This window comes from Myxocyprinus asiaticus, chromosome 37 (assembly GCF_019703515.2).
Source record: "Myxocyprinus asiaticus isolate MX2 ecotype Aquarium Trade chromosome 37, UBuf_Myxa_2, whole genome shotgun sequence".
NCBI lineage: Eukaryota > Metazoa > Chordata > Actinopteri > Cypriniformes > Catostomidae > Myxocyprinus > Myxocyprinus asiaticus.
In genome coordinates, this window is record NC_059380.1 from 9,282,895 (window position 1) to 9,299,971 (window position 17,077).

General features: G+C 37.6%; 2 protein-coding genes across 3 annotated transcripts in view; both read left to right on the forward strand.

Moving 5' to 3' along the window:
- LOC127427946 (phosphatidylinositol 4-phosphate 3-kinase C2 domain-containing subunit beta-like) overlaps nt 1-2,657 on the forward strand; it is a 71,559-nt gene extending 68,902 nt beyond the window's left edge. For both annotated transcript variants that reach the window (XM_051675897.1, XM_051675896.1), the window contains one exon: nt 1-2,657. In XM_051675897.1, coding sequence (XP_051531857.1) covers nt 1-192 — 192 coding nt within the window. In that variant the 3' untranslated portion in view covers nt 193-2,657.
- Nucleotides 2,658-4,354: 1,697 nt separating this feature from the next.
- On the forward strand, nt 4,355-9,877 carry LOC127428011 (protein phosphatase 1 regulatory subunit 15B-like). The gene is made up of 2 exons (XM_051676044.1): nt 4,355-7,094; nt 9,164-9,877. The coding sequence occupies exons 1-2, from the start codon at nt 5,232-5,234 to the stop codon at nt 9,353-9,355; spliced, it is 2,055 nt and encodes a 684-aa protein (XP_051532004.1). The 5' UTR covers nt 4,355-5,231; the 3' UTR covers nt 9,356-9,877.
- Nucleotides 9,878-17,077: the final 7,200 nt, after the last annotated feature.

The window sequence follows — 17,077 nt, forward strand, 5'->3', positions numbered from 1 at the left end:
CTGGTCTATGATCGGATACCACGCGGTGACTTGCAGCAGAGGACCATTCACCTGCGAGTACTAAATGAGGGAGCATTTTGGGAGAACACCCTGTTGGGTGAAACCATCATCCACTTGAAAGACCTCACACCAGGCCATCGCTGGGTGGACTGGCATCAGCTGGGCACTAGAGGCTCCGACATAAACCGCTAACGGAGAATACCCGAGACTGGCATGCGCTTGTGTGGATGCCCATTTTGTGTGCATGTGTTTGTGTCTGTCTTTGCTTATGGGTCAGGGAGTTGGAGATGCCCAGCTGCTCAGAAGGCTGTTTCCCCCAGTGGGGGTGTTTTGTTGTTGATTCTCCTACCCAGGAGACGCGTAGATTTGGTGATGGAGTGTCATCACTTGATACTGTTGTGGTGGGGTACCGTGCACCATGTGAACCAGACCTTGTATGAAAGAATGCAGTTCTTGTTAACACTATGGGACAAAGACCATTTGTTGACACAAGGATTGGCAGTGATCAAGAAATGACATTTAAAGATGAAACTTCCATACACCAGATTTATGGGGTGATATCTGGAAATCTGTTTAAAGTTTGCTGTCCACATCTATGAAATTTTAAAGCCACATTTTGTCTTCTTGAGAGTGCAAATTTAAGTTATTTTCTTTTAAAGATGTTTCTCTATTGCAGCTCAATTTTTGAGCCATGTTGTGTCTTGTGACATTAGTTGTATCGCTTTGTATCAGATTTTGCAAAGGTTTACCTAGAAATTAATAGTGTGGGGCTGCTTTTGTACTGTAAAGCTGGTAAGTTTGCTTGCCTGTGGCAGGAATTTATCTGATCAGTGGATAAAGGGAACAATGCTTAATAGTCTATGGCCTCAAAAACAAATTTGAAACTTGCTTAATATAAACACTGCAGTGGAAATAACACAAACAGTTGTACAATTATTTTAAGATTATAGCTTGCTTCTTTACTTACCAATATAACTATGATTTTGAGGAGACTAAAGAAACAAAGATTGATGGTCTGAATCTAGGCCAAAGTTGTACTTTATCATCAGCAGAGTGAATGTAGAGCTACACTTAAAAAAAAAAATCATAATAATTTTAACATTTACGCATTTCAATTTCATAACAAAACTCCACCAAATTGAATTGATTAGTCTTTAATAAAAAATAAAAAAAGTAAATAAAATAAAAATTATTCATTTATTAATTTAATTTTGTTCAATATTACACAGTTCAATTTGATGAAATTTTGTTATGGAATTGAAATGTGAAAATCTTGAAAATAGGTCTAATATATATATATATATATATATATATATATATATATATATATATATATATATATATATATATATATATATTAGTGTATATATTTTAGTGTATGTACAATGATTGGGCACATAAAAACAAAACCATAAATTTAATGTACAGTATATTTACAACAGAGACAAACCCTGAGGAATAAGGATTGTTAATTCCTTTTCTCAAAAACAAAGAAAGCATAAACACCTACTGTATGTTTCTTTCTGAAATGATGGCACACAGCTTTATATGCTGAGGAGGCTTTTGACGGAAATTCAGGGCCAACAATTTTGCCTGGTTGGTATATGCATTATATCTACACATGAAAATTTCTTTTTTTAAATAGTTGTTTTGCATGCTGTGAAATTTGTAACTGGATAAATATTGCACTTTTGCATTCTTTTGTCATGTACAGTGACCTCAGGTTTTTCCAAGTTTTATTGGTTAATTATTATTATTTTTTTGTTTTGGTCAAAAGGGAATGAAATTAAAGCTTAGGCTGTAGTTTTGCCGGTATCTCCATTGCTCCTTTTTTTACAATATGTAAAACTGCATGCAAAGTAAGTGCTAAATATACCACTGTAGCTTCTCTTTTCCATGAGAAACTTGTGCTGAAACACTTTGCATTCCAATTTGCTTTGCTTTGCACTCAGTTTGATTTTGAGAAAGATATATAAGGGGGAAAAATTGTTTTTTAAATTATTTTATTGAAATCATATCTTGATAAATAAATAACTTACAAGTCGAAAGTGCAACCCCTGTATGTCAAGGTGCTGTAGCAATCCAATAGCCTTAAGCAAATCTTGTCTGATCACCCATGAGTGAAATTAGTCCATATTCTGTGGCTCTTTCTAACCAGACAAACCAGTTCCATTTCAGACATGTTAAAGGAGAAGTAGTGAACTTTATTTAAAATGATGAATGGTTATGTGTGTGGTTTTTGCTTTTGTTTGGGCACTATTGTGTGAAGTTTAACATAAGAGAAATTATTGTACCATTGCATGCCAACCCATGAGGGAAAGCCGATTGTTTTCGAAAAGGTATCTTTTTGTTGTGAATGTGCAGAGTGTGGGTAAAGGTATGAAACTTTTATAACATCTGTGACCCTTATTTTAATAACGAAAGGGAATGTGAGAGCAAAAAAAAAAAAAAATAGGATTAGCACACTGAAATGGCTGAGAATTAAATTTTTATGTGATTTATGGATATAAATGGGCTTTATCCCACTTTTCATTTTTCGACACAAGGTGTAATGTGTTCTAATTTCAAACCATGTTTTATATATATATATATATATATATATATATATATATGTATATGTATATATACTTTATTTGCACTTAATAAATGCACAGGATAACCGATTTGAAAACAGTGATGTATTGCTACATAGTCAATTTGCCTTTGTTGGGTTTTGGACATTACTAAACCACTATGAAGATGATGCAATTATCAGTGACAAATGGTGAAACTTGTACAAAATGCACATGGTAATCTTGTCAGGTGTAGAGGCAAATTCAGAATAATCCCCCTAATTCAGACATGCGCAAATCTCGTTGCATACCACTGACCGCAACAATCCGCTTTGCTCAGTGAGAGAACAGTGACTTTATCCCATATGCCATTTTGGCTAACATCACACTGAGGTAAGAATTACAACAGGCCTGGATTTATCATAATGGCTTTAATTGCTTGTCTGAGAACTGCATGTTCTTCCTCATTGCTTATTATTGTTTAGAAAGATCTCCAGAGAATTATGACATAAATATCTCATTCATCCATGCTAATGTATCAAATTATAGAATAAGTTTAATTAGGGTATCCTGGGAATAATATTCAGCTCTCTTCTCACTTCATCAACTAGTCTGGAAATGGAAGGACAAAAAGTTTTATTAATTAAATACACAGGTATAATTCAAAAAGACTGTATGAAGACTATAAAAATAACCATAAAAATCATTAAAGCAAGAGTTCACCCCAAAATGAAAATTTTCTCATTTACTCACCCTCATGCCATCCTAGATGTGAATACGTTTATTTCTTCTGCAGAATACAAACAAAGATTTTCAAAGAATATCTCAGCTCTGTAGGTCCATACAATGCAAGTGAATGGTGACCAAAACTTTGAAGCTCCAAAAAGCACATAAAGGCAGCATAAAAGTAACCCATAAGACTCAAGTGGTTTAATCCATGTCTTCTGAAGAAATCTAACTGGTTTTGGGTCCAAAATGACCAACTCCTTTTTCACGGTACATCTTGCCATGGCGGTCTCTATGGACGATCATGATTTTAAGCTTGATTACTCTTCCTAGTGCTTGACTCATGCACAGAGCACTAGATGGTGCTAGGAAGTGTAATCAACCTTTAAATCATGGTCACCAAGGAGACCACAGATGTCAATATTTATAGTGAAAAGGGAGCTATATTTTGGTCTGTTCTCATCCAAAATTGATTGGATTGCTTCAGAAGACATGGATTAAACAACTGGAGTCGTATGGATTACTTTTATGCTTTATATGCTTTTTAGAGCTTTAAAGTTTTGGTCACCATTCAATTACATTGAAAGACCTACAGACCTGAGATATTCTTCTAAAAATCTTTGTGCTCTACAGAAGAAAGAAAGTCATGCACATCTGGGATAGCATGAGGGTGAGTAAATAATGAGAGGATATTCATTTTGGGGAGAACTATTCCTTTAAACCTGTACCAGAAAGATTCACCAAAATAGGCATCGTACAGACCTAAGTACAAATGGATCTGTCAGATTTATGCTCAAAGTCTCACTAGACTAGATTATTAAAAATTGTTTCCATTTTGCGGTTTAGTCAAAACTCTCACAGCAGAAAGCAATAATATGCAACTGGAAGATTTACTTTATCCAGGGGGGTTTCTGTCTGTATTGCACCGGAATTGCGTGACATGCACTGAATATTTTATTAACTGTAACACACATCACACACAGTACCACGTGAGATCGATATTTTACCACGGTCCCTAAGCTTTCCTGAAGTTCCGGAAATTTAGAGACGCTCCCTTACAGCTTTTTCTGATGAAATCTCTTTACTTTAGCTTTGCAGCTAGCTCTGACGAGCGGGCGAGACGAAAACGCCAACGAGCCTGAACACGAAGTTTTCATATTTAAAGCGAATGTGTTTGCTTATTTAAACATAAAAGAGATCATTTAGGCTCGATTTGGGGGATTTTACAATTTTTTCCTCCTCAAGTTTGCGGTATTTTCCTCAGAGAAACGCGGCGGCTGGGCTCGATTTGAGGTGACATAAGACTGACAGTTGAAAAACCGACCGTCTCTTCACTCAGACGACAAAATGGCTTTTGTTTCGACCTCTGCTTTGGGATACACCGACCTGTTTTACTCTAATATCAACTCAAAAAGTCTTTCCTTCCCTTCTGTCGTCACTACAATCCCCTCAAGCCGAAATAAGTGGTGTTATTTTCCTCAGGAGAGCACAGTTGGCGCTAACGCTGCGGTCAATATGGACGCTGATGGTATTCGCTGCCGCCGGGTCGGACTCTATGCAATTTAAACGACATGAACAGTTTATTTCATCCTGGAGAATATTTATCAGTGCTCATGGATGGTGTTAAGGGCTGTAAACAATTAAAACAAATTTTTAGCATTTCACTTTACTCTTAGCTAACATTTAGCCAAAACTGAAAATTGTGTTTTAATATAACTAGCTGCGTTACCCAGCTCTGTTTTATGAGGCCATATCTGCATTGTGTTTGGAATAAAAACTACTCTTGAAAACAAAAATTCATCGTAACCTTTAGGGAGATCTGTCTCTAAACACAAGCACTTTTAGTAAGGAAACGTGGAGATATTGCTAAAGGGAGTTTCTGAAGTTAATAGTTAGCTTATCAAAGTTCCATATCCATTCAGTTTATGTAGTTCTGACCATTTCATAGGACACATGTTCAGAAGTATGAGTGCACGTGGCCACTTTTCAAAAGGGGACACGTGCTCCACGCGTGACAGCAGTGATGATAGCACTGACAGCTCGTGGATCAGCGTGTTCTCTCTGGTCTCCAGGCCTGCTTGGTCTCTCTTGCAGAGATATTTACCAGGAAGAGCCCAGACTGCTTTTGATGTGAAGTCAAATCTAGATATTGGGAACTCACTAATGGGGGGACTCGGTGAGACCCCTCTGAAAGTTAAATACCTCCACTGCCAGCATGAAAACGCGGCGTGCGCGTCCACCGGAGATCCGGGGACTCTGGCCTGGTTAACTCAAGACTCATTGAGTGAACTGGGGATCCGGAACACTGCACAGAAGGATTTCAACGTGCAAAGGCAGGCATCGGTTGGATACCTCGGAACGGCGAGAAATTTTCTCAGCCAGGTGTTGAGCGCGCCCTCCAGCAAAGAGAAAGTGCGGACGGCGGCCAAGCGCGGGAGACCAGAAAGCGGATGTGTCTGGGGTGGGGACACGGCGGCAACGCGCTCTGCTAACACCTGGTGGTTGGGTGGATTTTGGGGGGGCGAGGATAGCCCTCAAAACTGGCTGCTAAATGTACCACAAAGCAGAAAAGAGACTGATACGAGCTGGCAGCATTGTGGAGTTCATCACAGTGTTGGCTATTGTCAGAGTCGCGCACAGGCTGCTGTTTCCAAGACAACAGAAATGTGTGTACGTAGCGATGGTGGGGGATCAATGCACAACGAAAGCGCTGGACCCTTATGCTCCAAAGAGCGTGTCCACAATGAAAGCCTACACGCGCCCAAACCAGAATCCCTTCCAAGCTCATACCAGCTGCCACTAGATATTGAGCAACATAATGTTTTTAAACCCTTAGATTGCAGTAGAGCCTACAGTGAAGTGGCAGTTCTGACCCCAGACCAAGACAATGGCTACTCCAGCTTGGAGGAAGAACACTCGCTTAGTAAGCTTTGTAGTATGAAACTGCTTTCTGACGAGCAGGAGTTGTTGGAAACAGGTGGTCCCGTTGCTTCTGACGAGATATCATCACAGAGTAACATAACTGGGAATGACTCTGTGGAACAGGCTCACAGTGAGCCTGCCACCTACGAAACAGAAACAAATCAAAGGGAAGATGCTGAGTTTTCTGACTCTGAGAAGACAGCAGATTTGCCAGCAGCTGAAGACTTGCCCACTTCTCGCTGTCAAAACAAGGTCATCGCTTACATCATGGGCAGCCCTTGCAGTGAGGTCTCTGAATCAGAGGATGAGGGTGATTGGGACAGTAATGATGATGATGGATTTGATAGTGAAGGCTCGTCTCACTTCTCAGAGTCTGAGGACCTGGATGACAGCGATGATGAAACAGAGGACGATTCGGATGGAGATGAGGCAGACTCTGAAACAGAGAGACTGTGGAATTCCTTGTGCCAAAACGGTGACCCTTACAACCCTCGAAACTTCACAGCTCCGATAAGGACGGCCTCCAAGCCTAGCCCTGCTATGTACTCCTCAGTCTCAGAGTCTCCGTCAGCGCATATGTCCTCCCACTTTTCACCTCCTCTTTCGTCCCTCTCACTTTCAGAGAATGAGTCCAGTGAAGAGGCCTGTGAGATGGATGAAGAAGAGAATCATAGACTATGGAACTCTTTTACTTGCTCAGCTGATCCCTACAGTCTTCTCAACTTCCAGGCCCCCATACAGACTCAGAAGCCCCCCAAAGGATGTCATAAGGAAACAGCACAGGGAACACCTTGCTACAAGGGGGAGGAGGCTGAGGAGAGGTTGGACAGTGGATTCTCAGAGATTTCCCCTCTGCCATGCTCAAGCAGTGCCATGGGTGTTCAGCTGAAGAAGGTTTTTATAATCTTATAAGTTTTCATAGACCTTATGTAATGTATTAAATTTACACTCCATACAAGTTCCTATTTTAAACTGCCTGTGTTTGATCTTCCTGAATGTTCTGTTTTCTTACAAGGTGTTAAAGGAGTAGTTCACCCTCAACATAATTTACTCACCCTTATGTTGTCTCAAACCTGTATGACTTTCTTCCTTCTGCAGAACACAAAAATATTTTGATGGAGCTGTGCAGTGAATATATCCATTCAGTGTAAGTCAATGGGGACCAACAATTCCAAGCTTCAAAAAAGACACAAAGGTAATCTATACAACTCAAACGGTTTAATCCATGTCCTCTGAAGTGATGCTATCGGTTGTGGGTTAGAACAGATGCATTTGTCAAGAGCAAGGAAGTGTGATCAAGCTTCAAATTGTGATCGCGCCTTGGAGAATACTGATGGCAAGATTTATAGTGAAAGCGGAAACCGATCTAATAGCTTCAGAAGACCTAGATTAAACCACATGAATCGTATGGATTACCTTTATGCTGCCATTATGTCCTTTTTGTAGCTTGGAAGTGTTGGACCCAATTGACTTGTACTGTATGGATATAGTCGTATAATATCTCCATCAAAATATCTCAGTTTGTGTTCTGCAGAAGAAAAAAAGTCATATGGGTGATTAAATGATGAGAGAATTTTCATTTTTGATTTGAACTATTCTAAGTATTCAAGGGTGGTGTAGTGTCTGAAGAACACCTCTCTATTGTGTCTGGAATTAAATAATGAATCAGATGGAGACAGTCACTACTTCCTTGAATCATACAGATCATATTACACTGAAAGTTATGCTGCAGATACAACTCTTTAGGGTTAGGGTTAGGTTTAGGGTTATGTTAGTGGGTCTGACCATAGCCTATACTTCTACTTTGTCATCTCAAAAAAATTCTAAGATTTAAAATCATGATAAATGCACTGTCAAACCTTGGTTAATTCAACTTAATCTTAGGGTTGGGAAAGTAATTTCCTTAGCCAAGTTAATTCTAAATGATCAACAAACATTTTTTAATATAAAACTGTTGATTTAGGTTAGATTAGATAAGGCTTTATTGACCCCCTGGTGGAAATTAAGGCTTTTACAGCAGTTTGCATAGCACACGGGCAGAAATACAGGTAGATTAAAAGAAAGGAATGGTAAGACAGTACAGCACAAAATGATTTATGTATTGGATATGTTATGTAAGATAATGATTAAATCCTCATGAGTCCCTCCAATATGATATTTATGTGATTATATAATTTTTCATTCTGTAAGATGAATGGTAGCAACACATTATTTTCTTCAATTTTGTCTTTCTGCCTTATTTCTGTTCTTTGACAATATGAAGGTATAGGTTAGTGTGTGGAAAGTGATGTAAAGCCATGCAATATCATTTTTAGTTTTTTCCCCCTGCCTGTGATGATCTGATGCAATGGTTCCATTTTGCTGTCTCTAGGGAGACTAGAGTTAGTGCTCTGCCCATTGCTCATTATGACTTGATGGTGTAATGCATTTCATGACTCGGGCATCACTTTAGTCACTTTAATTAGTGTTGGTCTGGGAATGATTGCACTCCCAACCACTCAGATGGAGGGCATGTACATAAGGAGCTATCACTTACTCAACTAACACATTTTAACAATGTTGGGGGGTAAGAAGAAGAATCAAGTTACATAGCAACAGTTAGAGGGTGAGTCCGGAAAGGGAGGCGAGAAATAAAATTCCCGCCCATCTCTTTTTCCTTTACCTGTTTTTATTGAAACTTTATTTGGCTGTAAATCCACTGTAAAGCAAAGGAGAGATTGTCTGTCACACTTTTACATTTTGATTCCCATTTGTTTGCTTTATATATATAATTGCTTTACCTATGGTTTATCAGTCACTGTCATCTAGTGGTGGCACATTAATTGCTTAAAAAAAAAAAAAAAAAATTAGATAAAATGTAATGAAGTGCAGTAAGGATATTGCTCAAGGCTAGATGAACTTTTCCAAAACTTCTGTTAAACTCTCCTTTGGTTTCATTATAAAGCTTTTTTTCCCTTTTACAGGTGAAGTTTGTGGAAGAGGTAGAGGAGTTCTATGCCAGCAGCGATGAGGACCGCCATGGCCCTTGGGAGGAAATTGCCCGGGACCGCTGTCGTTTTCAGCGGCGTGTTCAGGAAGTTGAAGAGACTATCAGCTACTGCCTTTCTCCAACTTTCCGCCTGGTCATATATCAGAGACTTTACAATACTAGCTAATTAAAAGCCTTGTTTGTTGTTTAACAAAAATTTAAACAATGAATAATAATAATAAATAAATATATATATATATATATACACACACCGATCAGCCACAACATTAAAACCACCTACCTAATATTGTGTAGGTCCCCCTCGTGCTTCCAAAACAGCGCCAATCCGCATCTCAGAACAGCATTCTGAGATGATATTCTTCTCACCACAGTTGTACAGAGTGGTTATTTGAGTTACTGTAGACTTTGTCAGTTCAAACCATTCTGGCCATTCTCTGTTGACCTCTCTCATCAACAAGGCATTTCCATCCGCAGAACTGCCGCTCACTGGATGTTGATGCGGGTTGGCGCTGTTTTGGCAGCACGAGGGGGACATACACAATATTAGGCAGGTGGTTTTAATGTTGTGGCTGGTCGGTGTATATAAATTTGTTAAATTCAGGGCATCAGAAGGCCCTTAATTATTGTAAGGGCTCATAAGTCACACATCCAATAAAGTCCAAGGTTCCTGCCAGGGAAAGACACCTCATTTGAGTTGTGCTGAAGGTTCACATAATGTTTTGTGCTTAGTTGTTGTGTGGATTTTGGAAATATGCATTTTGTTTGATTTTTCTTTTCTATAATTCATGCTGTCATTTCTATCCATTACTACATTAGTTTAGCTCAGAGAAGGAGAAAAAAAAAAAAACAGGAAACAGATATGTCATGTCCATTTTATTGCAAGATTTCCACTCGGTGCAAAAGAAAACTGCTAAATGTTTTGAATAACTTTGTTTACTTGTGTTTTTCCTATGCTTATTGGGAAATTGGTTTAATTGACTAAGTTACGTAATCAACTGTAAGAACATTGGTCATGCTCTAACATGACACAAATAGCACCTCTATCCAACCCCAGTAAATTTATGTTCATCATGCTCTTAAAACTATTAGTGCAAAAGTGTTTTTTGGGGGAAAAGAAAAAGACCTGTGTGACGTGTTATCTTTGCATTCCCTATTGTTTTCATCTAGCAGGCCTTCTTACAAATGTATGATGTAACCTCAAAGCCAAATATAACATACTTCTGCTCTGGAATGGATCACTTAGCCTAGCCACCGCACAGGGGCTGTGCAGGTTAAACGATCCTCCAGAGTGATAGTACTCATTTCCCACATTGAACCTAGTGGTATTTTTTGTTTTTGCCAGAGCTGAGCAATGCTTATATCAGTATCTGTTCCTGTGTTAGAGTAATGGAATATGGGCATGGGCCTTAGTGCAATGTATTTGCATGATCCTAAATGGAAAGATTTATTGGACAGAACAATTTTACTTAATGTGGACATCACTGTTGTGTAACGAGGGTTTTCTCTGTGCTTTGACTGTGGCAGCTGTGACAAACAGTAAAATCTTGACTATAAAGGTGAAATGCAGGGACAAAATGCATGTTTTTGATCTGAAATATAATATGCTTGATGTTGAAGCATAAAGGTAATTTGTTATTCAGTATAATTTAACAAATGCATTTTATTTTTGTAATACATTTTAGGAAGCATCTGTTATGGGATTTGTGACAGAAGAGACTAGTCCTAATTTAATTAACATTCAATAAAAAGTAATACAAGAAAAATGACTGATGTGTGTTCTTGCTTTATATTTAAATTTGCATTAGACTATAATCTTGGCATGTCCTAGGTGTGTGTGTTCAAAATGTTACAAAAAGTAACGAAGAATTAAAAAAAGTGTGAAGAATTGTATAAAATTGGGGGGTTGTACTTGCTTGTTCTGATTATTCCTCCCCCATCCCCCTTGCAATCTATGCCTCTGGTCCTGGTCAACCAAAAGAAACAAAATTGGCTGAGATCTAGGCTGAGTCTGGTGGAGTGCTGAATTTTGACTCCCTAGTATCCTCATGTTCAGGGGTAGGTGTAGGGATGCACTTTAGGGGTAGGGACCAATGAGGTTAGGGGTGGGTGTAGGGATGGGGTGCCCTCTACATAGCGAGTAAAACACTCCCATATGTGACCAAATTTCGTGCTATGTGACTAAAGTATGAGTTTTATGAGCTTGCATTGTGTAATGGCGAAGAAGATCTTGAGTGCCACAATCCTTTTACTGAACAAGAAGCCGGCGATTAGGAAGTTGGATTCAGCCTCATCTGTTACTGCTTTTTGTGTCTCGTGAGCGCTCACCCTGATGGAAATTGACCTTATTTGGCTGCAGTGGGTCCGGATCTGTCGTGATCACGCTGTCTCCATCACTTTAGTTGAGCCTTAGAATGTCACTGACATTGCATTTAACGACTTGAACTCTGATTTTGGTTAAACTGTTCCACGGACTGTTGGGAGGATTTTCAGGACTATTTTCAAACCAAACTGCAAATTGTATTTGCAATTATGTTGTCTATTTACATATTACAGTTTGCATTTTCATTTACACAAATGTACAAAGTCTGCCAAATTTCAATTGGAAAAGCAAAGTCCATTTGCTATTGCATTTCCTACGTATGTCTTACGAGGTATGACCCTGTCATATTGAAAAAGCAATATTAATTACCCCGTTTTCAATTTCATTTCCTCAACGTCCGGTTTGTAGCCTGCCAAAATTCAAATGGAATCGCAATTCCCTTTGCACTTGCATTTCCAATGCCTTACACAACCTGTCAATCAGTTTTGGGGTGGCAGTTTATATTGTGAGGTATGTTTATAATTGGTGGTGATGGTGACTGAAGCCGAGGAGGGTGGCTCATCTCGGCTAGAATGACATGTCCCAGCCCCCTGGATGTGCAGTTGAACAGGGGGTTTGATGAAAAAAAAAACGCAGTCGAGAGGAGCGATTCCTCCAGGCCCTCAGTGATGGTGACTAAAGCTGAGGAGGGTGGCACCTCTCTGCTTGAGGCAGAGGCTAAAGGCCCTGGGTGAACGGCAAAGAAATAGCAGTGAAAAAATGACTAAGTCAATGTATGTGTATGTGCTCCAGAGTCTAACTCACGGTGAGCAAAGCCAGGGAGGGTGGCTCAGCTCAGCTTGAATGACATTTACGAGCCCCCTAGATGTGCAGTTGAACAGGGGGTTTGATGAAAAAATGCAGTCGGGAGCATGTGTTCTCCATACCCTCAGTGATGGTGACTGAAGCCGAGGAGTGTGGATCAGATCACGGGTACAAAAGCCGAGTTCTTTGTCGACAGTACAGCAGTAACACGTTATAACTGCACACCGTGCGTAAAAGCGCAAACACAAACAAACACAGTCCACGGTTTTCCACTCTGAACCTTTGCGAACTGGCATCAGGGAGATATACAACCCTCATATTGTTGTTTTCATCTTTTCATTAGCTAAACAATCCATCAGTCAAAACTGATCTAGCTTTTCATTGGACGGCTTTATCCAGAAACAAACATGGATGATGCAAATCTTTACATCACTCGTGTCGACTGTCCTGGTTGGCTATTTTGAGTGACTACCTAATCACAACTGCACAGAAAATTTTGAGGGAGGGCTCATTTTTTTCGTAAGACCCTCCCAGATATCAATGTTTGGGCGTTTTGCTACTGAAACACTACACAGAGTGCAAGATTTAGCAGAGAATGGACATGAATGATAACGTGTTGAATACGTAAACCCTGAACAAAGACAGATTGATCAATATTTCTTCATATTTGTAAAGTTTTGGACTAAAATCTCTAATGGATTTTATTTATTGGACTCTTGCAATGAAAAGCATACCAAAGTTTGGAGGATTGTACTCATCTTTGTTTGGCTGGAAGACAATAAAGGTCAGAACTTCCGGTTTCATTTTCCGTGTTTTGATTTTTACACCTGACACGTTTAATAAAATCTTATTGTTGTAACTTTGCGATCGTCAAAATCTCTTTAAAATATCAGATCTTGAGACCCAGATCTTTCAAATTATATATTGGATGTCAATATTAGTTTACAATTTCACAGTTTAAACATGCATTAAACATAAATTAAATGTAAATAAATACACAAGTGGGTCATTTTTGACCCACCTGTCGTTAAGAGGTTAAACTTGAAGCACTCGCATGACTGCACAGTCAGGCCAGAGCCCTTCCAAAAGGGAGCCTACAAGGTTAGCATAGAATAGCGTAACATGGCGGTCACATAGACATTCTATGGGGGTACACTGGCTAGAAGGCAAGAGGATGTTCTTTTTGAATGGATGTTGTGATGCTGAATACACTTTTGTAAGGAAACAGCTCATCACTTAATCAAATACACGCTTCGATATGGGGCTTCATTGGAATTTAGCTGCGTACTCGATACACGCCTTGAAGCTTCAGTGTCTGTAATATCACTAGCATGTATTGTTTTCAGAGAATCTTCACTTAGCTTCATTACCCATCCTTAGTGGAAAGCTTAAATAATGTACACAAACGCACATCTCCTTCTTGGCCGTGGACAGCAAGGCAGCAGGTGCTCTAAAATGCGGTTGATTGTGAGTGATGTCACTACCAATTACAAACACGCCCCACAGTATAAACTCCCACCCCCAAAACTGAATGACAGGTGTCTGTGTAAGGCATCAGAATTGCAAGTGCAAAAGGAATTGCGATTCCATTTGAATTTTGGCAGGCTCCATACGGGACGTTGAGGAAGTAAAATATTCCTTGTATATGCCTTTTCATTATAATAGCATAATAATAATAATAATAATAATTATTATACAATTATTTTTTTTTTTTTAAATATAGTATTATTATTATTTTCTTACCAGGTGAAGCTGAATTTGTAGGCTACATTCACTGTGGAATATGTTGTTAACTGTGGTTTCTCCTGGTATTTCAGATATTAATATCTGCATGAAACATGCATGTATAACAACATTATCTGGAGGCAAAAGCTGTCAAGCAAAATGTGAAATGTCAAGCACACATTTTGCAGTGAATAATAAATACAAATGCAAACATTAAAATAAATTAAAATAAAATCAATATGGCCTACAAACAGGTGAAAGTCCCATAAGTCTGTCAGGAATTTTACGATAGGACACCATTATTTAGTTAAAATAATAATAATAATAATAATAATAATAAAAATAATAATGTTAATAGCACCTTACCAGAGTTCAAGAACACTCAACATTTTCAAATTTAGCACATTTTAAAGAAGAAGAAAAAAAGATTGAGCATGTTTCAGTTTCTTCGTTTTACTCAAGGAGGAATCTTCCTAATAGATGAATACTCTATGGAGCATTTAAACCTTTAAGAGCATGTTAACTTTTTTTGGAATAAAGTCTTAACCAGTTAATAACCTTAATCGCTGATGTGAATATAAATGTGGTCAACTTTAAGAGACAGAAAGACGAGCTCAGACTAAATCACTTCAAGTCACCAATTTCACATCGTGCTCAGGTTTAGACTATAAATAAATACATGAGAATCACATGTGAATCGTGTGATACATTAACATAGACATTTCAAGAAGTGGAAAGTGTATATGATGTCGTATCTTAGTTAATGTTACACTTGACAAGCTCCAGACATGCACAATTAACAGAGACTGCAAATGGAGTCGAGACCACAGCCATCCAATCTGAAATCACAACTTGTGCATTTTCAGGTCAAAGGTTTACACTTTAGAAATATTGGCTGCACAGATTCATAAATTTGTTGTAATTTTGGATGTTTATTTATAATATCGCTTCATCCTTGTGCTTTTTGGATAATCAGTTATACAAATATTTTTTTTTATATTATTCAGATGAATCCGTTATTCTTTTTAAAGTCATTATCCGTGCCTTTCTGAATAAGTTATTCGGCTTCGGGAACATCCCTAATACATACTGTGTCAATGTAAACTCAATGTAAATCGCACAAGTGCATATAAAAACATTCAACAAAATGTAGTAATGTAGTAAGTATAATAAATGTGTAAATACACAAATATTTAAAGGCACAATCATACATTATGAAATATTTTAACTTTAGAAAGCACTGTAAATAAGAAAGAATCTAACAAATACAAATATTTTACAAATCTATGCATCTATTTTTTTTTCTTTTTGCATAGTAGTTTTAATGTAGTAGCACTTAAATTATTATTTTATAATAGAATTATTAGTTCTATTTTCATTAGGTTCCAATCTTTTTTCCAACCTTTTAATTTGTATAAAATTTCAAACAGTGACAACAGCTTGTATAATTATTAAAAATGCAAATTCATGACATCATATAAATTTATGGAATGTGAAATTTGTAGATTTGTACACAAGTGAAAATGTGAATAAAAGGATCAAAAGCGAAATATGAAAATAAAATGTACATCTTACATACTATATTGCATGAAAACATATATATGAAAACTATATATATATATATTAAATGATGATTCCCCCTTCTTGGTTTTCTTAATATCTTTTTTACAGTATTTGATAAGGACTCCCTGAACATCTAAGGTAAAATTTAGTATCTAATATTTCAGAGAGATCAAACAAGTTCCCTGAATTAGAGTCGTTCCTCGCAATTTACTTATGTCAACTGGAATACTAAAGATCAATATTTTTTTTTTATTTTTTTTTTTATCTTGCTTGTATTGTCCAGTGCTATGAATTTTATCTTTGCTTATTATTAGTTGCTTAATATTTAGAGAGCAGAAGTGTTGGACAGGACAGCATACTTCTCCCTTTAGAATAAATCAATATTAGGTTGAGAGCTGAATATATAGGCTATAGAAAAAAAAAAAAAAAATGTACAGGAATGTGTGCTGTTTCAGTCAATAGAGGATGCAATATTTGACACAAGAGGGCGCACAGTATACCATTTGACACTAGAGGGCGCAGTATACCATTTTTTCACTGACGAGGGCCTCTCTGCTCTGTTTTTTGTTTGCTGCAGTTGTGAGCTTGTGGAATGTGAGGTATTAGAGTAGATGAAATACAGCTGTAGATTCAGCAGCTGAAATATGAGCGACATCACCTGCCACCAACTCCTTTCTTACTGTGCTGGGAATCCCCTGATCTCTCTCTCTCTCTCTGTTTCTACTTCTTCATGTGACATGCTATACTTCATTTTAAACAACATTTTACTAATTTAAAAAATAAAATAAAAATAAAAAATAAAAATATTCACAAAAACCTATCCTCTAACAATTCAAACAATTGCAAACTCAACACAAGTTTTAGCTAGGGATGCACCGATACAACTTTTTCTCTTCTGATCCGATTCTGAAATCTCAGTATCGGCCAATACCGATCCCAGTGTTTTTTTTTTTTTTTTTTGTTTTTTTTTGCATAATCAGTTTAGAATATCTTTACATTATTGTGTGGAACTAATTGGGAGTACTCTTTAATATGTAAAGAAACACAAACCTCTAACTACACATTATTTCAATATAAATGAATAGCTTATTAAGAAACATTTTATTATTAACTAGTATACTGGATAATGTAGCAGCAAAATTAACAGTAATTCCAGTCTTCAAGTCTTCAGTAGAAAAGAAACCAGTGTTTTTTTTTTTTTTTCAAAAATGTTTCAACTTGCATCTGGACTTTAAAGGATTCAGATCTCTGTTTTGTTCAATTTAGTTGTAAGACATTGTAACGTAGCTGGCAATGACAGGCAGATGAAGACGATGATGATGTGAAGAACCCATGTGCAGTTTATTTACATGGTGCAGTAAATCCATAAACTGGAAACCCAAGATGTGAAATGAAAACATAAACAGGAAACATGAACCTTAACTATAAACTTGACTTGACTCTAGACTTGACTATAAAACAAAACATAAACATGAA